Source organism: Pecten maximus, chromosome 14, assembly GCF_902652985.1.
Source record: "Pecten maximus chromosome 14, xPecMax1.1, whole genome shotgun sequence".
Taxonomy (NCBI): domain Eukaryota; kingdom Metazoa; phylum Mollusca; class Bivalvia; order Pectinida; family Pectinidae; genus Pecten; species Pecten maximus.
In genome coordinates this window covers 25,079,048-25,103,786 of record NC_047028.1, presented here as the reverse complement: position 1 = coordinate 25,103,786, position 24,739 = coordinate 25,079,048, and the positions used below count along the sequence as shown (strand labels likewise).

At 33.7% G+C, this 24,739-nt stretch overlaps 1 protein-coding gene across 3 annotated transcripts; it reads right to left on the bottom strand.

Annotated features, from left to right (window-relative positions):
- Positions 1–892: 892 nt before the first annotated feature.
- LOC117341624 (GTPase-activating protein skywalker-like) lies at positions 893–23,360 on the bottom strand. Of its 3 annotated transcripts, none has more exons than XM_033903482.1 (11): positions 23,308–23,360; positions 19,084–21,033; positions 18,508–18,818; positions 18,119–18,220; positions 17,312–17,402; positions 16,478–16,581; positions 15,649–15,840; positions 14,540–14,614; positions 7,613–7,771; positions 7,130–7,338; positions 893–6,628 (listed from the first exon to the last, which is right to left on the bottom strand). In XM_033903482.1, the coding sequence occupies exons 2-11, from the start codon at positions 20,708–20,710 to the stop codon at positions 6,493–6,495; spliced, it is 3,006 nt and encodes a 1,001-aa protein (XP_033759373.1). In that variant the 5' UTR covers positions 20,711–21,033; positions 23,308–23,360; the 3' UTR covers positions 893–6,492. The 3 variants fall into 3 exon arrangements, with proteins under 3 accessions (XP_033759373.1, XP_033759374.1, XP_033759375.1); XM_033903483.1 differs by lacking the exon at positions 23,308–23,360 and adding an exon at positions 23,025–23,126; XM_033903484.1 differs by lacking the exon at positions 14,540–14,614.
- Between the last annotated feature and the right edge of the window lie 1,379 nt (positions 23,361–24,739).

Sequence of the window (24,739 nt, the reverse complement as noted above, 5' to 3'; positions counted from 1 at the left end):
AAATCTTATTCAGGACGGATCGAGGTTTATAAATGGTTATAAAATCACGAGAAGTAAAATTTAAAGAAAATTACATAAACGATTTATTAAGCAGGACATCTGACTGAACGTCGATGTATGCATGTACAGTACAATGTCTTCCCGTATGAGCGAAGAAATTATCTAAACATAAGGCATCTCGGACGGTACTAGTCATGTCATGAACTAAACGGAAATGTAACAATGTGTATGAAGTTTATGTCAGTATTGTCTGTTGTTTAAAAGTCAAGACGATTAATCAAGGACGTCAAAATTTTAAAATTTGCGAAGATCTCAATGTTGACTAAAGTTTGTTGATATAAAATCGCACAAGCAGGTAATGATCTTCAACAAGTGCATGAAGTTCAATAGCGATTGGGTCAAAAAAGTATTCGTTACAGTAGTGAGGACGCCGATGGAATTAATACTTGGGTACAGGCAAATTTTGTGGGGCCGCGGTGGCCGAGTGGTTAAGGTGTACCGACACTTTATCACTAGCCCTCCACCACTGGGTTGCGAGTTCGAAACCTACGTGGGGCAGTTGCCAGGTACTGACCGTAGGCCGGTGGTTTTTCTCCGGGTACTCCGGCTTTCCTCCACCTCCAAAACCTGGCACGTCCTTAAATGACCCTGGCTGTTAATAGGACGTTAAACAAAAACAAACCAAACCAAACTGGCAAATTTTGTACTCCACCCACGAATATTCAATGTCTTGACTTTTTTTCAGATAATTTGAAGTGGTCGTTTGTTCTCAAAATTACCAGTACATACCATAATATGTCCAGCATGTCACATGATCGAAGTAGTTGGAGTACTAGTACACCTATATGTCAGAATGTTTATGGAATTGTAAAATGATCAAAACAAAAAGATGTGACTGGACAAAAGCATCGATGGCTATTCGTTTATTGCATACTGTTGAACATCTGATACTGACCGAGTATAGTTTTATCTAATATAGACTAATACATATACATCTAAATGGCGGAATCATAAATTATCAAGCTTTCATTGTATCGAGAAAGATCACAAGCAAATTAGGACAGACACACATGATGTATAACATTTGTTTCCCACACGATGGGATGACTTCAGGTAACAATACATAAACATTGACATTTCTACAGATACTGCACAATTACAAATGGCTAGGCCGAGAGTTTGTATTACACCAGAATATTGTAAACATGATTCAGAACTGAATTAAGATAGAGGTATTTTGGTATAAAACACCAAATTGATACCAAATAGCTTTTCAGGAGAGCGCTTGCACTTAATGATCTATTTAGAAAAGTACCAAATGCATAAATGACAGACGACGACAGTTGTTACCTTACCCACAGGGGTTTGTTACAAACCCTGTGCCTTACCAGTAAGATCATATTAAATACACAGATTATGCAGTAACAAGCGGAATATGAGATGCACATACACATGTATGGAGTCAAAAGCCAAAATCATAAAATTTCAGTCAGAAGATTTTAGTCCCAAAAATTTATAAAATGTCATAATTTTGTTCATCATTTAACTCAAATCATTAATGCTAGGTTCGATAGAACCAAACTGTGCACATAAATCAGCATTTAAAGATTACTGATTGACTGAAATGCGGCAGCAAGTATATCTTAAACATGGTAGATGGGTGGGGCAAAGTAAACCACAGATTCACAGGGGCTTGGCACGATTTTTCCAAATTGATGGTCCATATATATATGACACTATATTACATATATATACATGTATCATCTATTGGAAAATCGTGTCAAGCCCCTGTCCACAGATCCTTAATACAAATTCCAAAATTCCACTATTCGTTTGTGTTACAGCCAGGTACAATCGGATTTGGATATTTGTTTCAAGCCCCTGTGGGGTTACCCTACAAGCCTGCCCATTTTGATGGCAGCACCTACAAATGAGGCAATGATCTCTACAATCTACAATCAGACAGTTTAAAATAATTCTACATGAAGGTAGTTTTCTACTTAGCAAAGAGGCTGTATGCTAACCTACTCTAAGACAGTCGACTAACCTAACACGTGGCAGGTTTTTTATGGGGCCAGTAACATATGAACTTCAAATCACTTGAATTAACAGGACCACTTTCCTTTGAAAGTATTTCAATGATAAGCCTTTTCATTAGGTAGTTAATCCATGTTTAAATCAGCGTTGTTTTAAGTGGCCAAAGGTCTCCATGCAAACCTTTTTTTTTCTTCATATCTTGCCTAAATACTTTTCATGGTTAATTTATTAAGGTATGATGAGATATTCATTTCTTAATCTGTCCTTAATTATCACTAAAATTCACATTATGTAATAATATAATGCCAAATTATGAAAATCTATGTACAGCATACAGAACATTTCTAATTAAAGGCATCTACATAAATATTGATATCATTTCCCTATGTTTAGTTTTCTTTAAATTCATAGAAACTGTATACATTGTATAAGTCAGCTTAACACTTATTGAAGTGAAATCGAATTACTTTTGAAATATTGGTACATATATGTATACCTTATAGAAAGAAAATCATTTAATTATATCAATTAGTTTGGATAGGAAATCTCATTACATCATTTGTTACCAATTGAAGTATTATTATTGAACATTAAATCAATCATCACATGAACCTTCTGCCTGCATTTTTCTTCAGATCTCTTTGCCTTTCTGCATGTATACAATTACAAAACAATAATCTGTAAAATACAATGTTGAACTCTGATTAACGATTTCAAAGTAATTATGCTATATGAGGAATGTTTCCTCTCAATGGTAATTGTAGTCGCCAAAAAGAAAATGTGAAAACTAAATGTTTACAACATTTTTTCACTGTTAAGAATACACAGATGAAAACGTACATGTCCATATATCACTGTTCATATATAATACTATTATCGTAATCAACACACACATCACAATTGTGTTATCATCTTATGATTATTTCGCTGACAATAACAGTACAAAATTCACAAGGTCCCAACAGACTTGAACACAGGATCTTAGGCGTGGCAATGTGATATAGAATTTATGTAACAAGTTCAGTAATTTGATTTGTCACTTGCTGTAAAATATCAAAATGTTGAACAAGTTTAAATTCCATATTTCATCGACACATAGAAGATTCTGTTATCACATTTAACTCATATCTATGAGAAAGCAAGCATATAGTCAAAAAATTCAATTTACCTCTCTTTAAGACAAGCTAATTTTGACAAATATGATAATTTTTCCACCACCAAACCAATCATGTGACGTCATTTATAAATGTACTTTTATGACATCAGAGTCATTACACATGTTTTAGGATATTTATGAAAATGACAAAATATGTCAGTTAATCATTTATGTCCAGTAGCTGTACAACATGGTCAGCATGACGTCACCACATCAGACGTATATATACAGTGAAACCTGCCTTTAACGACATCCTGTAATATCCGACTATATCCACCGGAACAGCAACATGTACCACTAGTATATCCACCAGAACAGCAACATGTACCACTAGTATATCCGCCAGAACAGCAACATGTACCACTAGTATATCCGCCGGAACAGCAACATGTACCAGTATTGCTTAAACTGACTATATGGACACACTGTCGTATCCGACACAATGACTCAGTCCTATACAGTGTTGGTAAAGTCAGGTTTTACTGTTCTTTCCAATCACATGGCAGTTATGATTTTAAAACACAAATCATGATCTTTCAAAAATATTGTGTTAGTGTCCAAATATTACATTAAGCATTCCATATAAAACTACTCATTGTGTTTGAACACTACTTTCTGATAGCTGCGACATTACAACATATTAAAAGCTCAAATTCACAAGCACTATGTATTAATAATATCATTGACAAGATCAATTATCAATATTTATAATAATATCAATTAACTTCTTCAATATTGTTAATTGGACATTCCTAAATGAGAATCTGCTTGATATCAGAATGATAAATTAATTAACTAATTTTAAAGAGAGATTGCCAAATTAAATAGAACACTTTGGAATTGCATGATTTTAATAATCTGATATAAGTTGCACACAAATTCAAGTTACAACTTAATTCATTCAAATTCTTATTATAAGAATGATGTCATAACATTTAGGACAAAACATTCACAATGATCTTCTTTAAGGGGGCATGAGACACTGGGTCACCCAAATCTGAAATCAGCTTATCTAAAAAAAAATCCATTTTCTTTTAAATATAAAATTTAAGATATAAGAATTATTCCTCTAATTTTTCTACATTACCTAATAATTGCTGACAATGACCAATCAATTGCCATAGAGTAACTCTGTAACATCTGTTTATTGCTGTCAATAAGATAATGTTCAAACGTATGACATCAGAGTATTATACACTGTTTAATATGTCGGTGATGTGATCAAGAATTTTATACAACAGTATCCAGGAATTCAGGAGAAATTCCCATCCCATAGCCCATATGTGTATGACTGTGGTTTGGGAGATCACGCCATGTACCTGTACATAAGTATACATTCACCAGTACCAGATATACAAAGTCTGGAAGATTTTTGTAAAGAAAAATGGTTTCTGTGATTTTTCTTACTTTTATATACAAATGTAGTAAATTAATTCCTGGAAAAAAAATGATGTACACGAATGAATTTTTTATTTCTTTTAATTTAATATTTCTAAAACAAGCTGTTATTAATGTACACCTATTAAGGTTTTGAATAACTATGTCCAAATGTCACTCGAGTAATTTTTTTTTTTTTCTTAATCTTAGTTAAAGAGATATATTTTTTATGCTACCTGAAATTTCTACTTTCTTGGTAACTAGTTTTAGCATTTTTACCTGAGCCACAAAAATGGTGAGAGAAAAAAAATATCACAAAAACCCTAGAAAATAACCTCTACATTACAATCCACCCTCTTAAGTATTCAAAAACCCGGTATAATCTAATTTCAATGACAAAAAGAAACTTCCATATTGTGACTACCTTTCTAATCTGTATGGTACAAACCAATGCCATGTACCACAGAATGTCGGATTAAAGAGGTTTTAGGCTCATTAAACACTGGTTCATAATTATATACCTGGTACTTCATTTTCTACAAACCAAAACTTCTAGATCTGTTTTATTAAGAGTTTTGAGAATGTCTCTAGAAATACTACTCGTCAGATATTTAACCCAGGAAATGATCCAAGTATCCATTTGAGGAAAATACAGCAATTTATTATACCTGAATTTCAGTCAATATACATGTATATCAAAAGATCACCTCAGACCATTTCAAACAGGCTGAACACCTTTGTTTTGAGAAGTTTTTTGTCCAATTAACTTATCTATTACAATAACACACTGACTAGATATATATTATGATAACATTGCTCAGACACATAACACCATCCCTTACCTCTCTACATATCTTTCACCCTTTTCTTATCATTCTGCCTATTTTCATGATGTCATTTTCAATATCAACACCCATTTCTTTTTTATTTATGTCATTTTTAATATCAGCATAAGTAAGTTGTACATACGCATTAATTTTCTAAAATATCTAACACTTAAAATCATGACTTTTTGTGACGTATTGTTAATAGAATATTCAATAAGTTAATTTAAATAAATTTTAGTTAATATGAAGCATGTGGAATATCTATAAGTGTTTGAAAGATATGAAAATATCACCATGAGAGATATGGAATTATCAAAATATCCAAAGAGGAAAAACATCTTAAGATAAATTTCCATCAAATACTACTGTAGGTGTGACTTTCCTATCTTTCATAAAAATGTACAAAAAAATATCTTACATATTTTCCAATAAAATGAACCAGAAATGAAATGTTTGAAAGATTACAGCCTATTTTTACTTTTATGCATTTCCAATACCCTGCAAATTCAGCCTTATATTAAGGATTAAAAGCTTCAAGTTTCATACTTTTTATTAGTATGCAAATTTTCATTTCTAACTGCATTACCACATGTAAACTAATTATAATCTAAATATTGCAATAATGGGTCGATCTGTTTATCATAACAATCAGACTAATTAAAATGCAAAATTCTCTCAGTTACAGCATTAGTTAATATGTAATTGTCTTCATCGAAACACAATATTGCTGCTCCATGTAACAAATGCAAGACATCATAAATATAATTTACACAGCCAAGAGTCGGAGATATAAAATCAATGTTATTACTTTAAGCCAGTATAAAAACTGACTTTTCCATGATCAGTCATTTAATGATATTGACTTGAATTCTATAGTATCTGATTCAAACTTGTTCATTAGATACACCTGTACATGTAAAGTGTTTTAACATTTTTGCTTGGTGAGTTCTTTTTAGGTGAAAAACATGGGCTTCCACTAGTGTTATCACAAAGCTGTTGATCTCGCACACTTCATAGAATGATGTGACATTCTGCTTTCCTCTCTTACAGGACAACAACTTGTAACTGTTTCACAGCAATAGTTTGTATAGTTTCTCATACAAAGCCATACACTTCTACCACTTTGCAGGTGAAGTCTTGTTCTGCACACAATGGTTCGTTGAGGAAGGTATCACATTTTTCGGTGCGACAATGGTGCAGGTTAGCATCTAATTGTATAGCTTCCCCATTCCTGTAAACAAAACAAATAATTTATTCTTAAGTGATATTCAACATGAGTTTTAGAGCAAAAGGTCATACCTGTAATATTTGGCCATCAATGTCCATGGTAGTTCAGTGGAAATGAATATTGTCCTGCAAGAAACCCACCCCATTCCTTACTTGTAGTCAAATTCAATCGCACAGACGTAGTGCATAGCCATGTAACAGCTGATTTTAATCAGATTGGAGTCAAAGTTTACATGCTGCTCCCTGGACTTAATACAGGATAAATATGGAATATCAGAAGAAAGGTTCAACACTGAATGTATTGAAATTATGTAACACAAAGGTCCCTCTTACAATGGATAAGGTAAATCATTGTTCCAAACAGTATTAGTCTTCATTTTTTTTTTTTGAAACATGTTAATTAAGATGCATTTTTAGAATAATTTTTATATTTATTACAGTCCTCAAACAACATCTATGTAACAAGATAGAAATTTTCTAAGTTGCCAAACAGAAGTCTACTCACCCGCCTCCGACAGTCAACATGGAGTTATCCCCAGCCAGAAACATATTGGCAGTGTTTGGGATGTCTTCCTGCTTGAGCCCTACCCAGGAATATTTCTGTTTCTTTGGGCTGAGTGTGAAGATGAATGTCTCGCCGGTACCAAAGTAGGACAGGTTCTTGGTTCTACGCTTTCTGTCTCGCCAGTATGTGGAACAAAATGCTCCAAACACCTACAAAGGGAGATAACCATATTTTTTTCACATTTACTGTGAGTCATTGTTTAGATAGTACCTTACTTCAATATTTTAAGACACAATAACGAAAAGATCAATTTTGAAGATAAACTTTCATAATACTGTAAATGTTTGCTTAATTTGATAAATCAATGTTAAATTGACGTTAATTTCCAAATATTTTCAAACTGGTTGACATCTAATTACTAGTATACCAGTGCATATCTCTACAATTCCATCACAAACTTGAGCTACTACCCTAATACCATACCTCATCATTTGTTGTTTTGATGACAATAAGAGTTGGCTGGTGGTCCTCCACACGCGTGTACAGCGTCATCAGACTCGTCCCATGCTCCTCCGACGTATACAGTAGCTCGGGTTGACACACAGCAAAACGGGGCGGCAGCCACGACCAAACAGTGTATAACTGCAGAAATAAATTTTCGTTTTGATATAACATGATTCTTATTATGGCACTTTATAAACAATAGAAATATTGATGCTTTCAAGTTACATGCACATATCTGGGTAAAATTGTCTGAATGTTATTATATATATATATATACAGTGTAATTACTATATGCACATATTTGGGTAAAATTGTCTAACTGGAAACTGACATACTGATACACAGTGTACCATTGTGTATTTGTTACCCCAGCATGCCTACATTATCATACATTATTGTTTTTCTAAGCCTACATTATTTAAAGTAAATGGATGAATAAAGTGCATTTCATTTTTGTAAAGTACATATACATGTTAACAGCAAATACTGTATTCAGAAATCTATTTGTTTGTTTACATTTTGTACAGGTATACATGTTTACAGCATATACTGTATACAGAAATTCATGTTGCTGTAAACATTTTGTACAGGTATAAATTTACAGCATAGACTATATACAGAATTACATGTCACTGTATAGACCTGTATACATTTAGTACAAGTATATGTTTAAAGCATATACTGTATACAGAAATCTATGTTGCTGTATACATTTTGTACAGGTATACATGTTTACAGCATAGACTATATACAGAAATCCATGTCATTGTATAGACCTATATACATTTTGTACAGGTATAAATGTTTACAGTATATACTGCATACTAAAGTCCATGCCCCTGCATACATTTGTATATGTATGTTTACAGCATATACTGTATACAGAAATCTATGTTGCTGTAAACATTTTGTACGGGTATACATGTTTACAGCATAGACTATATACAGAAATCCATGTCATTGTATAGACCTATATACATTTTGTACAGGTATAAATGTTTACAGTATATACTGCATACTAAAGTCCATGCCCCTGCATACATTTGTATATGTATGTTTACAGCATACAAGCTGTATACAGAAATCTATGTTGCTGTAAACATTTTGAACATGTATACAGCATACGCTGTATACAGATATCTATATGTTGCTGTATAAATTTGGTATAAGTAAGTTAAAAAATTTAACAATAGTTGAGATCATATAAATTATGTAAATCAAACATTCTTTTAATTCATGCAAGATTTGATATAGCATTTACTTTGTCAATAGAAATAATTTGATTTAGCCAGTATAAAACTCTCATTTTGCAACACTATAAACAAATAAACACCGCATTTGTAATATGACAGTCTTCCTGTCTAACGATTCTCTACCGATCAGTATTATAGAATCTGACATCAAATATTAATGAATATAAAAACATCATAAACTTAATGTTTCTCTACCGATCAGTATTATAGAATCCGACATCCAATTGGTGAATGTAAAAACATCATAAACTTTACATAACTAAGCAATTCAGATACAAGAAAGCTCATTTCTCAAAGATTTTGTAAAAACATAATATAAATCAAAACATGCAAAATCATAGCTGATTATGTTTTGTGTCTGGGTAACATTGATATATGATACAGTAGACATGTTACGGGTATAACCTTAAATAACCTTGATATAGTAATGTTGATATCTGTTGTGCAATATTAAAGACTAGAACATTAACTGAGATTGGATTGCTACATAGGTTTAACTATGTATGTAATAGGACCGACAACATATACCTAGACTGGCATGATTGATGTACAGTGTCCTCCAGCTATATATGATTATAATATATTATGAATCTCTTGGAACTTTTATACAGCTGTAAAAGTAGTACACTATATATCTACACCACCATGATCTACCAGAAAGTCATATCTTAAATAAATAAAATCTATAAATTGTAAAATTGCAATTAGTAGATTGTAACTGTTCTGTAATCATCCTGATAAGCCTCTGTAATTGAGGCGAAACTTCTAGAAAGGTCATGAATCCCCCTCAAAAACTCTCCTACATGTCGTGTAACGCTTGGGTGTTTGTTGTGATAACATCCCACCTCTTGCTCATAGGTTGTAAAATGATAATCATTTTTTAATCAAGATCAATATTGCTATATACCGTGATGAATGAATCTCCAAAAACAGAATTACTGGATATCAAAATACTGGAAACATGGATTTTACTGATGAATCTACTGTACCACATTTACATTGACAACTTACTGCACTAAAACCTCTTTATTATAATTATAAGGCAAACGTATTACCTGTAATATAGGCTGCTTATTCTAAAGATCAAGAGGGGAAAATCCAACACAATTGAAAGAATATTTAAATATGATATGGACATATAGACTGAAATAGAAAATCTATGTTTGTACTCTATTCTGAAAATGCAACCAATAAATTCTATTTAAATGTTTATAACTACATGTACATGAATATCTTAAATCTGTGTCTTTGGTACCTCCAAAATAAAAAAGAAAAAGAAAAAAAGAAAATGAAAAAGTTCAAAACATACGTCAGAAAATTTAAACCAGAAAACCATTTTCCTTTAATAAACTCCCATTAGTATTACTAAACAGCATGGGCGATCAAAAGATAATCTCTATGCAAAAAGTCAGCCACCATTCTAATAGAATTATTTTCCCATACATGAGAAACGACCAAAATAATGTCAACCACAAAGCGTGATTCAACAAAATGAGTTCCGGCAAAAGTAACAAAGGACAGACTAAGTCACTTTATGTACAGGACAGTCTTTGGTAGGAGACATGATAGTGAAACGTACAAAATTAATATATTATCACTCGCACAATGGTAGTAGACACCAAAAATCCACTAGCCCGAATTAAAAATCTACTAGTCCAACAAACATGTGGGAAAATTGGAAAATGAAAGATTAGATAAACTACATAATCAGACGGACTCGAGCTCTGTATGATTTTTTTTTTTTATATTTTGAGCAGGTCCATCCGTTTCCATTTTAAAAATGATTCTTTTCTTTTATCTATAACATTTGAATATCAATAGAATTGATTATGAATATTTCTCTATCTGCTGAAACATTATAGGCAAGTCTCTAGCCCCCAACTAGTATGGCTGTAATTTTCCCTAGCCCAAGCTGAATATTTGGTAGCCCTGGATGTCCCGCTAGTGGATTTTAAACTCCTGGGAACACCTCAATAAATTGATAATGATTTATCTCAATGAAATGATGGATTAGTTATTTACCTGAGTAAAGCAACAAAACACTCGTTTTTGTACATTTTCCTTATCCTCCACAGTAAAGTCTTTGTCGACCGCCCCTGTACACACAGTACAGTTGATTGTGTCTAGATGACGGTGGCGACGATACATGTTTCGAATATGCTTCCTTAATGCATGCACTTTATTCATCTTGAAAGCCACTTGTAAGAATGTCTGATAAAATTCCCAAGTGAATATCACGCCACACGAATTTATAGGTGATTTTGTGCAAGAAACTGTCTTTTTATAAGGCATTCGTTAATTTTTATATGTCTGTTTTAATTTTTTTTTTTAACAAGTTTGATCTCAGAGTCGATAATGATTGTTAATTGATCAAATGTGTTTTTCTTCTTTCCTTAAAATTCTCAAAGATTTCCGACACACAGTGTCCTTTAAAAGCAGAACACACAATATTTCTACTGTCGTTCAGATCCAATTCAGAGGTTGATTTTCAATGTACACTCAATCATGAATGAATTCACAAAGCACAGATTAAATAAGCTCTAGCGCTTATTTACATTTATTTTCGTGATCGGCAAAACATTTCTTAATTTCAATTATGCACGCACAGGATCATCTTAATCCAGCACCAAAATTTTAACTGATTCCCTTCAATGTTTTTCTATGGATGCCACAAACGCAAAAGACAAATCCAAATATTTACTGAAGATGAAGATCCAGTCTCATATTATGTCCATGCTTTTGGATTTCTTGTGACTTTGGTAATGTTTTAGACATTAAACCATCATAACAAAATTTGCTGAGAACAAATTACCAAGAGCCCTTTATAAAAAGTACCACCAGTTTATGAAAGTACCACCAGAGATGTTAAGTGGTATTTAATCCAATGCTAGCAATACAGCAGATCTGCAGAGCTCAGTAGCTGTTTTGTATATGTTCTAGGTATGTATATGTTGTATATAGCCTATTGGTAGACCTCACCACAAGTTCCCCTCAAGGCACCACCACCAGCTAGGTGTTAGCTATCAATACCAACCAAAGAAAAGAAACTGTATCTAGAGTCATTGACGACATTTGAAAAGAACTAAAAGATTTAAAATGCTAAATGTTAAGTTCAATAAATAAAACGTATGTGAATGTTTGAAAAGAAAAAAAATAGGAAGAATAAATTTAAATGAAATTTCCTTCTAATATTTCGAGTTGGTTTGGGAGTTTCACCTTCGACTGACCCGTACATGTCCTGAGGGACAGTCATCGATCAATATTGACAGGCATATATATTGGAGCTATGGGTATATCTACACGTAGTATGGGTTCTCCCGAGAATGTGAGAGTAATTCTCCAAACAGGTATACTGATCAGTCAGCTAAACACATCTATAAATAGAGCTCTCGTCACGATCTCTTACATTGTCGGTACCTCTGCAGCAGCTGCAGGTGCAAATTGCACAATATTCACTCACCTGTGATGAGACAACTAAAATTCTACTTTCGCTTTTAACAATGCTTGATTATGTAATTCAATTTGTTCAAGTTGAACAAGTAAATAATATATTCATTACAAACCTTTCATGTTTATCACAGCTTAAAATGTACATTTCAAGAAACAGCAATAACAATATATATATTTAAGGACTGGTAAACCTTGGACCAAGGTCCACAGACAAAGGGTAAAAACCCATGCACTGCATCTAGTAGTGGTATGGGCTATAAGGTGGGATTTTAAAAAATAAAAAGTTCAGAAGAGTCGGTCTCCATTGGAATGTTAGTAAAACTTTACTTCTATATCTCTTGTTCACTTTTATGGGTGACTCATGATCATCAATACTGCTGGGCACATTAATGTTCAGGAGATGACACTTTCAGCTTTATAATATGATCATGAATGATGGTGTGATTAGCAAATTAAAACTTTCAATCTCAAGTTTACCCCTCCTCCATTCCAAGAAACTTTTTATTATCAGATGCACATGTAAATAATTTTTTTTGGTGTAAGCGCTTAAGGCTCACTAGAAAAATGTTGGCACTTAAATGCTTTAGGCTGTAGAGAATGTCTGTGTGATCATTCCTTCAAACTGCTTTGCATACTTTCTCTGAATTATGCATATACATTTCTTTTAAATATGCCCCCTTTTAGTTTATAACGTAAACAAAGCAAGGCTAAATAAGTACAGCAGTCTTGTTTACACGAGTTTAAGGAGGTCAGTAGACTCAGCATGTGTCCACAGGTGCTAATAGGTTGATGAATTGCCTGATATGAGCTGTCAATGCCAATACATTCCATATAGATGAGGATGAATCATGACTGATGCATAGGGAAACAGAACAATATTACACAGAAACGTAAGATCAACATGGAGACCAAAAGTCTCTGGATCCAAATATATCAAGTCTGGGACAAAAGGCCCAGAGGGCCTGCATTGCTATCTTAGATAATAAATTGATTATGGGAAAGCATTGTTCTGAAATTATCACAAAAACAGACAAAAAGTTTCCTCTATTTCACATATTTGGTACTGACTCCACCCCCCCCCCCCCCTCCAAATGTGGAGGTCAGACCAACTGTTAGTATAAGATTAAGACACAACATTTTGTATCCCTTAGCCAGTGAATCACCAATCTATAGAGAAGAAGCAAATGATTTACCAGTATTTTCCCTTCTGAACCCTGCTCCTCCATTTCCAGGAGAGCCAGAATTAACCTCTACTTAAATACACTTAGTAACCCCTCCCCAACCCCGATCCCACCTCACCCCACCCTCCCAACACAAAAACTTCCAAATAATGCTCCAGGCAAGTTGCTAATTGTCATCAAAATCCAATCCACACCAGGTCTAGAAGTGATTTAAAGATGAAGTTAATGATGCTGTTGATAATGGACAATAGATCTAAGGCTGTGCCATGCCGTAAGCTTAATTCAACCAGTGGTCATCTGAAAATGCAGTGTAATTTCCATGACGTTCACATCCATGCAATGGTTTTTGTGTGAAGCAACTGCCTTTCTCTAACTTTGCTAAGCTACCTTTGTTTTAAACAAGGATGGGTCATGCAATATATCATTCTGTATTATCATATCAAATATAATACTTCCAGGTAATACAGTACATGCACTTTCACTTTTTTCTGTATAAACACACATTAATTTTACAAAAACACTGTTCTTCCAATTCATGCAATGTGCCATTTGAATCGCAATTCAGGTCATAGAATGAGTTTCTCTACTTATTCAGTAACTTATTTACTTATTTATTTTACATGCATATTTATTTCAGTTAACATATTCTCCTCCCTTTTTCCTGTGAAGAAGGACAACAATACATCACACAGCTATACAATATTTGTATGTCATAGAAATGATAGTAATTTATATCTTCATGTACAATAATACGTATCACACAATAAATGCAAGTTGGTATTTTTTTTTAATTTGCCTGCACAAAAATAAGCAACAAAACAGAATAATTACAAAAAGCTACTGAAATTAAATCTAAGTGTCAAGTGCATTGATAAGAAACAAAAGATCTACATGTATCATTAAAAAAAACTTTGATATCAAAGAAAAATAAATCAACGAAAAAATGGTGTTGCTGAATATTGACCAGCAGTGCAGAGACATCAATAGAGTTCTACAGGGAATTTACACCATCAAACACTCACTTCCGCTGGAGTTACAATAGCACTGTCTACTGTGAGGAATAGTAATTGTCCCACTGACCATGATCTCTCCGCAGGCTTACCAAACAAACGTGACAAGTCATTAACAAATAAAAGAATACTTCAGCATTTTCACTTTAAAGTTATTTTTTACAGCAGACTTACAAATTCTGACAGAATGAATCTTGATTAAACAAAAATTAATTAATTCCTTAAGTTGAATGTACATTAAACAGTAATTTATTGCTTACTACATTGTACTTTTGTTTGTTTGTTGTTTTTGTTTAACGTCCTATTAACAGCCAGGGTCATTTTAGGACGTGCCAGGTTTTGGAGGTGGAGGAAAGCCGGAGTACCCGAGGAAAAACCACCGACCTGCAATTCAACTGCCCCACGTATGTTTCAAACTCACAACCCAGAGGTGGAGGGCTAGTGATAAAGTGTTGGGACAACTTAACCACTCGGCCACCATGGCCCACATTGTACTACGGTGTATATATTTATACCACCATCGATCAGAAAACTTTATTTAGAAATTTATTTATCATGGATATACTTTCATACTATGTAATTCTGCACAAAAAATATTTTGTTGATATTAAAAGAATCCATAAATCAACCAAACATTATTTCATCTCAGATGTTATTGCCTCCAAGTTAACCAGAATCTGATCATATTGTATCCTGTTTGTAAAAGGCATCCAGATTTGCCTGTCGACTCGTCCATATATATAAGGGGCTGTCTTCAAAAGTGACCAACACCATGACATATCAAATCACATTCGGAGGTTAATAAATTCTATTTTATCAAAAATTATCAAATCGGATTTGGAGATTTAATAATAAATTAATATTCCATTTTATCAAAAATATTACTCATTCACTCATTTGTTAACCTCAATACATTGAGAGAATATTGTACCACTACTAAAAGTAATATATATAATTTATATATTATATAACAAAGTAACACAATTGACGAAGGAAGACAACTTTTTGACTCGTGCTCGGACTCACTATCTACAGATTATATATATATGATAATATACTCTTAATAATAAACCCTATTCATACATATACACTATATATCTAGATTTATAAAGACAACTCACCATTTCCTGACTGACGATTGTACTGCCACCCTCTATGTGGATGTTAGTTGGTCCACTGTTAGCACGACGATGTCCATTCATGGACTGGGAAGAAGCAGATGGATGCAGGTGGTGACTATTGATGTACATCTCATTCTTCAGCTGTAGCTTTTTAATGTGTTTCCTGGTTAACCCTCGGACACCAAACCCCGTCTAAAGACACAAAGTCATAAACTTCTATATATGAGAAAGAATGGTGGTAGTCATGTTTAACAAATTAGATGATCTGTTCAAATTATCATTTTGAAAGCTCCAATGACATATTGTACCATAAATTTCTGAAAATTATACAAATAATTCTTATTGATTTCCCATGAATAAAGAACAACCTCTTTTTTTTTAAATCAAACAAAAGGCGCAAAACTGGATATGGACAGGAACAGGAGGAAAATATAGACACTATAATTAGAAGATAAAATTTAAAATTTTTGCAAATGCAGCTACAGTGTTTACATGTACAAGTATTTAAAGATATGGTTGTTGTTGAAGTGACCTGGGACAGTCTGAGATTAAATGTTGTCCCTCATATAAGCAAATTAAGTTGGAAGCATGCTGGAGGAGGAGGGGGGGGGGGGGGGGGGGGGGGGGGTAATTGATTGACAGGTCATCAAAAATACCCTTACCTCCTACCTTACCACATCAAATCAGGGAATTGAATTCAAGTTGCTTGGTGAAAGGCCAGTGTGTTGCAGATGCAGCATTGCACCAACCAACCACGTACATCGCTAATAGTACAGTGACAGTGAGAAAATAAAAATAAAAATTTATTCCTATTTAGTGAAATACTTACTCTCAAGAGTTTGTCAGTACGGAATGGAAATTCTCGACAAAACTGTCTGATGGAACTGGCAGAGTCTGCATGACCATGTTTGCTGCTACTTCTGGTTCTTCTGGCTGAAAATCAAAAACACATTTTCCTTAATCAGGATAATTATACTAAACAACATGATGAACATCTTGCCAAAATGATAACTGTTCAATGAACGTTTGGTAAGATTGATTGCTAATGAAAATAGAATACCAAGGCACCCAGAGAACATCAGGACGGTTCTTCCATACTTTATGACACTACACTCTGTACTTGGATTTGCACCTGGAAAAAGTGTTACTGAAAATGCAACTTGAAAATGGAACCCATGCCATAATGTAAAATATGTAGGAAAGGAATTAATTTGCTTTCTTATTATGACTGTGAACCTATATATATAGCTAGTACCAGATTTCTTACATAAGATGTTTAATGGACAAATTTTCTGATTATAACAGTGAACCTGCAGATCATACCTATGAATCTAGAGTACAAATCCTCTGATTACGAAGGTGTACCAAAAAATCTTACCTGTGAATCAAGTGTACAAATCCTCTGATTATGAAGATGTACCTGCAGATCTTACCTGAGAATATTAATCTCGAGTATAAATCCTCTGTCAGATTATGGAAGCGTGCATTATCTCTTACTTGTGAATCTAGTGAACAAATCCTGATTTTTAATCCTCTGATTATGAAGATTTACGCAGATCTTACCTGTGAATATATTGTACAAATCCTCTGATTAGGAAGGTGTACCCATAAATCTTACCCGTGAATCTAGTGTACAAATCCTTTGACATCTTGTAGACCTTACCTGTGTGTTTGATGTACAAAATGATGATAGCCAGAGCAGCTCTGTAGAAGACCTTGATACCCTCCAGTATAAAGCAATCTAAAATACACACCTGAAACAAAGCAGAATTTATATAATATAGTACTTAAAACTTCACTACAGAATAAATGAAAGATTTCACCACTTTTTCACTATTACTTTTTATATTGCCAGTATTCTGGCTTAATCTACTTCACTTCACTTCACTTCCGGGAGAAGTCGTCTATAAGTTGGAAAAACTTGCTGACTAATCCCTTTGTCATTATTATATGTCAATAAAATATGTTTAAACTAAAAACTAGCCGATATTCAAAATTTGATTTTATCCATTAATTTTCATAGTATTTATGCTTCTACTAACCATTCATATATGATATCACATGTAAGCATCTCTAAAGACTCCAAATCAGAATTGCTTCACAATTAACTTACCATCTGGTTATTTATGGAGGTGGGTAATTTTGAATGACATAATGAGTATATAACTAAATGTGTTGTCATTTTTAATTCATCAGATTCACAGAACATTTCTGGAAGGGTATACTTAATATTTTGAATTTTGAGTCAGAGACAAAACATTTCAAACATGTCATAACAGTCATTATGACAGCCATTTTGCACTAACTAGGCCTCAGATTAATGTTGTATGACAGTGGCAATTACAGATCTAACACTCGACATAAAACCACAAAATCAAGTACCCCTGCAGGTACACAGGTCAACGCTGGAAATTACAAGGCAAGGGAGATAAGCCATACTTACAAGGTAAGGGAGATAAGCCATACTTACAAGGTAAGGGAAAGGAAGGTCTTTGAAGATCCACCAGTACCACGAGTCAAATACGCTATCAATGTTATTGGTGTTCCGTACAATGTTCACATAGGCTGATTTCTGAAGATAGATGAAAGAAAATTCCAATGAGTGAAAAATGCTTGGCCTCATATTTACTATTCAAACAGAACTTTATCAATTACAAAACAAATTTATATTTTTTTTACTAAACATTTTATGGTCTAAAACTTCAAACTGAAATCTTTTGTCAATTTTCCTTCTTCAATTTCTTTTTTTTCAATCCTTTTTTAACTTTAAAAAAGTTGATACTTTACATTATCAATTTAAACTTATTATTTTTCAAAACGTTAAACATTAAAAACTTCTAATTTTTAAACAATACTAACGGCATATTTTTTGGCAAGATCCCTAGCCACCAACTTCGAAGCTTCAAATGACACTTTGGTTTGCATTATAAATGTTTCTTTGGATCGAAGCAGCCCATAGGCACAGTTGTAGGCATCAGATGGTGTCATGTAGTGAAGGAACACGCTGACAAGGCCAAACAATATCGGGCAATAGGTGATGTCCGGATTCGTGTGGTGCATCACTGCCAGGATTTTGTGTACAGACTGGATACCAGAAGTATTCAAGTGGTATGTTGGCAGATTGTCAAAATCAACAAAGGATGGCAGAGTAACCTCTGCTGTTTGTCCTCCTGTGGAAAAAAATGGCACTGATATATAAAATAAATTATAATAATTAAAGTCGTGAAGTGATATTATTTTACTCATATGACTGATTGATTGAATGATTAATGTGTCTTAAGCCGAATGTCACTAGTCTAGCTATATATAGATGTAGGTCGACACTATAATATATATCATTTGTGTATGAGATGGCAGGGAGATTTTATAGTACAGCTATATAGACACACAGCAGCAATACTAAATTACTGTGCATGTCAATGTGGATAAACTTACTTTGGTTGAACAGCTCCTCCACCATCTCTTCGTAGAAGTTACCATCTGCTTTGTGTAGGTACTTACAGGCTTGTTGCCATAGTAACCCACGCATCTGATGGTCATGTGACCACAGACTGGTCCTCAGGAATGCTTTAAGGTGCTTTATGTTAAGGCTGACCAACAAACTTTTCATGTGATCTTCATTGTCTTTAAGATTGTTGTCTTTTCGCTTTCGTTTCTTTTCCTTTGCTAGACACGACACAGGGTAGTTCACACTTTCAACATTCACATCCGACACAAAAGGATGATCGTAGACTGACACTTCGTTGTCCTCGATTTTCTTTTCTTCATGAACAGTGACCTCTGGCTGACCTTCCTCAATATCAGACTCCTGATCAATGAGGTTGCTGTCCTTCACTATACCTGATTCTTGTGCTATCAAATCACCATCCACATCTTCAGATTTAGGCTCAGTTTCGTCATCTGAAGAATGTTCATGCAAAATTCCTTCTACACCTGTGGCTTCAGACTCAGTACCAATATCTGCCTGTTCTGTGGCTATGCTAGCAATGTCCAATGTTTCTAGCTCAGTTTGCTTGGTAAGGACATCCTTAAATTTGACACATGGAATAAGAATTGTTTGCTCTTTGTCTGATTCTACCTCCTCATGATTGTCTCCCCTTGCCAGGTCAAGCAGTGTAACACTACTTTTCTTCTCCATGCTTTCCTGACTTGAACAGTTGTGTAAATGTTCAGAGATCATGCTTTCAGATTTTTCTTTACTATCTAATTCATCTTTAGAATCCGTTAACGTTGACGGTGGTGCCTGTGTGATACCAGTAGGAGTAATATCAATAAGAGTGTCTTCCAGGTTTTCTTTGGACAGATTTTCCTCCAAACTATCCTTTGACAGACATTTATTCACACAATCCTCAGGTAGATTTTCATCTTCGCTTGGCAGATTTTCAACCACAATAGACAGAGGATCACGTGCACCCAGACTGGCTTTTGACAGATTTTCATCAACTCCTTCTTTGGAATGGTGATCTAGCTTAGTTTCTTCTTTGGCATCTTTCTTGTTACTATCCTGACCTGTGTCATCCACATTTAATGACAGATCTGATTCAGGAAGCAAAAGTCTTTCTTCATCACCACTTTCATCAGCTTGAATAGTTTCTTCATGTGCAGCACTGACAGTCGGAGTTTTTTTCTGCTCAGCTGATTTTTCAGAATCTATGTACGTTGGCTCAATATCATCAGTAGAGGAAGTATTGTTTTCATCGAACGGTAAGAGTAACACCTTTTCTCCGTAGAATTCCTCTTTTGTATCATACACAAATTGTAATTTCACCTCTGATTCATTGGTGTGACCGTAAGGTAATGGTTGTTCTGGGTCTTTGGTTAAACTGTTGGATTTCAGATCACAATCTGTTTCAGATTCAGTTGGAAATTCTGGTGCAGTGTCCTTTGATTCTTGTGCCTGTGCTACACCATTCTCAACTTCTTTCACTTCTCTCTTTCCATCATCTGTACAGCAAGATTCATCAAGTAGACCCTGACTTTTTCCTGTAGTCTCGTCCTGATCAGCTACCACAGGCAACGATAGCTCTTCATGACTTATGAGACCTAATAAATCTGTATTCATTGAGAAACGATTTTTGTATGCTAACCACTTAATAAAATTGCAAGGTCAGAAATACCTACAGGTACATGCACATTGAGTAATAAATGTTGTGATTTATATGCAGAATGTTATAAGCATACAGCTGTTCCACAGAAATTAGAAACACACATCAGCACTGCTGTCTTTCATGTGAGATTTATATCTGTGAACATAGTGATTTCTTAAAGAGATTGCTATCCATTCACTTCAAACAAATTGTACAGCATATGCATGTCCCTGGATATAAGCTGGTGTACATGTAGTAGATAAAACCACACTGTCATAGTCAGTACAGGCAGCAACTTCTGAAAGTAAGAGAAACAATGGATCAGACCGTTATCAAACCATGGTATTATATAATTAGTTATTATTGTTTTTGTTTAAGTATAAAAAAAAAAGATTTCATGAGTCAGCTCAGGTATGGGCAATTTGACAATGATGGACCTCAATAATAAAATATAGGTCATGGTGAACAAGCGCTGTCATTGTAACAATTAATATTGCGGACCTCATTCTCCAGAAAACTGTTAAAGCTTGCCATATACATGTATAATGTCAGTAATGTCACAAATCCATTGCTGGAATATATAGCAAATAAATTCCTAAATGAATAACAGGCAAATTAAATGGAGAAATCACAATGTCTTGGTAAGCTAATTATAAGCAAGAATTTAGATCATATTACAGGTTGCTCAAGTTAAGTCATGGTCATTCTACAACATGCATTTTATAACATAGTACATAGGGTTGCAATCTCTCATGTCCTCTGTTGGAGAATAACAATATGCAAAGCTATCTTCAACACGCAAAGCTATCTTCAACAAAGACCAACCTAAAATGTTTCAAAAACTTCTCCATATCATATCAAGTCATTACTAATTATATATAATGTACCAGACTGCATGGCATCCATGCAGTGCTTGCTATTGTCAATCATACCTAATATTCATTGATCATAACACTAGGGCTGTGGCTTGACACAGCAGGTGCTAATTAAGACACTTAATGTGACATAATTAGGACTGGGCTAAAGTCCATAATTGGGCCTGGCTCGGATCAGCCATGCATCAAGTCTCCGACCCTCTGGTCATTTGAACAATTCCATGGTTAATTAATAATGTTTGTGTTAACAATCAAAATTCATCACTTCAAAAACAAACACTTACAAGGACGTCGACTGACAAAGATTTACTAACACGAAAAATTATATGAATGTGGAACATGTACATCGCACTAACCAGTAACAATACATTTGTAAATATCACAATCTTTAATTTGATTGGTTAAGTAAAAAAAGAGTCAGAAAACGCTCCAAAAAAATCCTGATTTATTTTTATATTATGTTTAACTAGAGTGAGTTGATTGACAAAAAAATAAGAGAGTAAACATAAATTGAGAAATTAACACTTGTATTTTAAGAGTGATTAAAGCAAATTAACTGAGTGATCATTAAAAATGAAATACAAAATAACTTTCTTTAATATCACAATAAAAATATATGGCAACTAGAATAATAAAAGTATTTGATTCTTTATATCCTGTAAGACAAAAAAAACTATTTTGGATACTATAAGATGAAAATTACTGCACAAAAACGTGTGTAGCTTATAGGTAGCCTGCGCCAGACATTATGTCAGAAAATCTAAGCCAGATGTCATGGCAAAAAGGAAACTTGTGCTACCATACATGCATTCATATGAAACTTCGTTTGAAATGGATAGCAAAAATATCTACAAACCTGTTTGTGTGTGAACATGCATTGTTGGAGATAGTACAGTGCCTTTAACAAACCCTAGTCTAGACTATTTTTTCCATCATTTATAAGGCAGTGCACTATTTGGATTTGCGCAATACACAATACACTGATAAGCTGATCATGATCACGGCATTCATTATATGACACCGGTACCCCGTACGCGTACTTACTATATCATATCCGTACTTATCCCAACATGATGCCTGACGGGCATGGCGAAAAAGGCAGAGCTACTTACGTAATATAAATGCAATTGGTGGCAACCAGTACCACTGGGACATGTTTTTAAATTAAATGTAATATTTCAGTAGACAAATCTGCAGGTGCTTTATATGATACAAGCTTAGAAAATCTTTGTCAAGGCTCGTACGAAAACAACATAAAATTACCAGGTTCGTCCTTATTTCATAAACAAACAATGCAATGATAAATGAAAACGACCACGAGAAGTGAGTCGGAAATCGGAAATAATAATCAATCAATTCAATGACCCAATAAGAAATTCGGTCAAGTGTTTTGTTCTCGGTCGCACTAGCTTACCTGGTCAATGGAAGGGTTGCTCCCACTGTATAATTCTGTAAAGCAAACCTTTACAAATACTAAATATTTCAAGTAAAGAGACACGCACTCTATCTCGGCCCCTTAATTTACAGGAGTATGGTCACCGTCATGTGGAAAATTTCACGTGTTTCCTCGAGTTCGTCATCATGTGACTTTTACTCTACAATTAACCATGCATGCAGGACCCCGATCGTATTACAGAATGAACAATGCATCATTATTTGAACACTTTTCTGATAATTCAGGGTATTTTGTCACTTACCACCAAGGGAGGATCACAATATTGACGCCATGTTTGTTGACAAGCAAAGTCACGTGAAAAGTCTCGTAAATCACGAGATCACAGGGACACGGCACGATACACGGGCATTTGGGTTGGGAACCAAATTCTACTATGGGCACGTGAATGCAATGTAGGACTTTATGCTCATCTCATTACAATTGATCTGCCTTTTCTTTATAAATGATTTATGTATTGAATGCCGAAATGATATCTGGATTTTGATTTAGGGACATCCTCTATTATCAGTAACAATTAAAAATACAGAATCTTATATCGGTATCTCAAATGCAGACTGATTCTATTATGAAAAAAGAGATATCTGAATTGAAATTTAGATACGTACTGTATTAAAATAGAGAAACGTTCACTATGTGTATTCAAACCCAAACGGCTTGCTAGATCTATCATTTAAATTAATTTATTTGTATCAGACATCTGTATTTAAATTAGAAATATCTGTATTTGAATGAAAGATGTCTCTAAATTTACTGTATTTAGCATAGATATATCTCTATTTTAGATACATATACATGTATCATATTGGCATTTATGTATTAAATTACACGTACGATTCTGTGGCTATCATATAATTATATATCGGAATAATTTATTGCATTAAGCATATCTAATCTGCATATTTTTTTTTATAAAATATCTTATTAAATATAAAAGATCAGTGCCGTAAAATGTATACATTGTACGTACGTAAATATACTTCCCTGTGTGGGAAAGTCATCAACGGTGAGAAAACACTCTAGTTAAAGTAAAGTTATATATGTATTCAATTATTTTCTTAATTCCCCTTTATGAAAATATAACTTATAGACATATAAATTCTACATATATTATACACCACTACTCTGGATAACTTAATACACATTCTGTGGTCTTTTGTATGTAGAGTACAATCTTGTAATATATATGTTACATATATCTACGTTAGCTAGCTGTATACAATCTACGTACGTTACCTATATATAATCTACGTACCTATATATATACCTATACACATATAATATAACTAACCTGTATATAATCTACGTACATTACATGTATAATCTATGTTACCTATATATAATCTACGTTACCTATATCAAATCTTCGTTACCTATAAATAATCTACGTTACCGATATATAATCTACGTTACCTATATATAATCTACGTTACCTATATATAATCTACGTTACCTATATATAATCTACGTTACCTATATATCATCTACGTTACCTATATATCATCTTCGTTACTTATATATCATCTACGTTACCTATATATAATCTACGTTAACTATATATAATCTACGTTACCTATATATAATCTACGTTAACTATATATAATCTACGTTACCTATATATAATCTTCGTTACTTATATATCATCTACGTTACCTGTATATAATCTACGTTACCTA

Bases quoted from the DNA above. Each gene is read 5' to 3' on its own strand.
- LOC117341624 (XM_033903482.1), bottom strand. From the start codon at position 20,710: ATGAATACAGATTTATTAGGTCTCATAAGTCATGAAGAGCTATCGTTG. The intron at 18,221-18,507 runs GTTAGTATTGTT...ATCTATCTTCAG, and splicing joins ATCTTGCCAAAAAATATGCC to AAATCAGCCTATGTGAACAT. The intron at 16,582-17,311 runs GTAAGGTCTACA...TTTGATTTTCAG, and splicing joins TTTGTACATCAAACACACAG to CCAGAAGAACCAGAAGTAGC.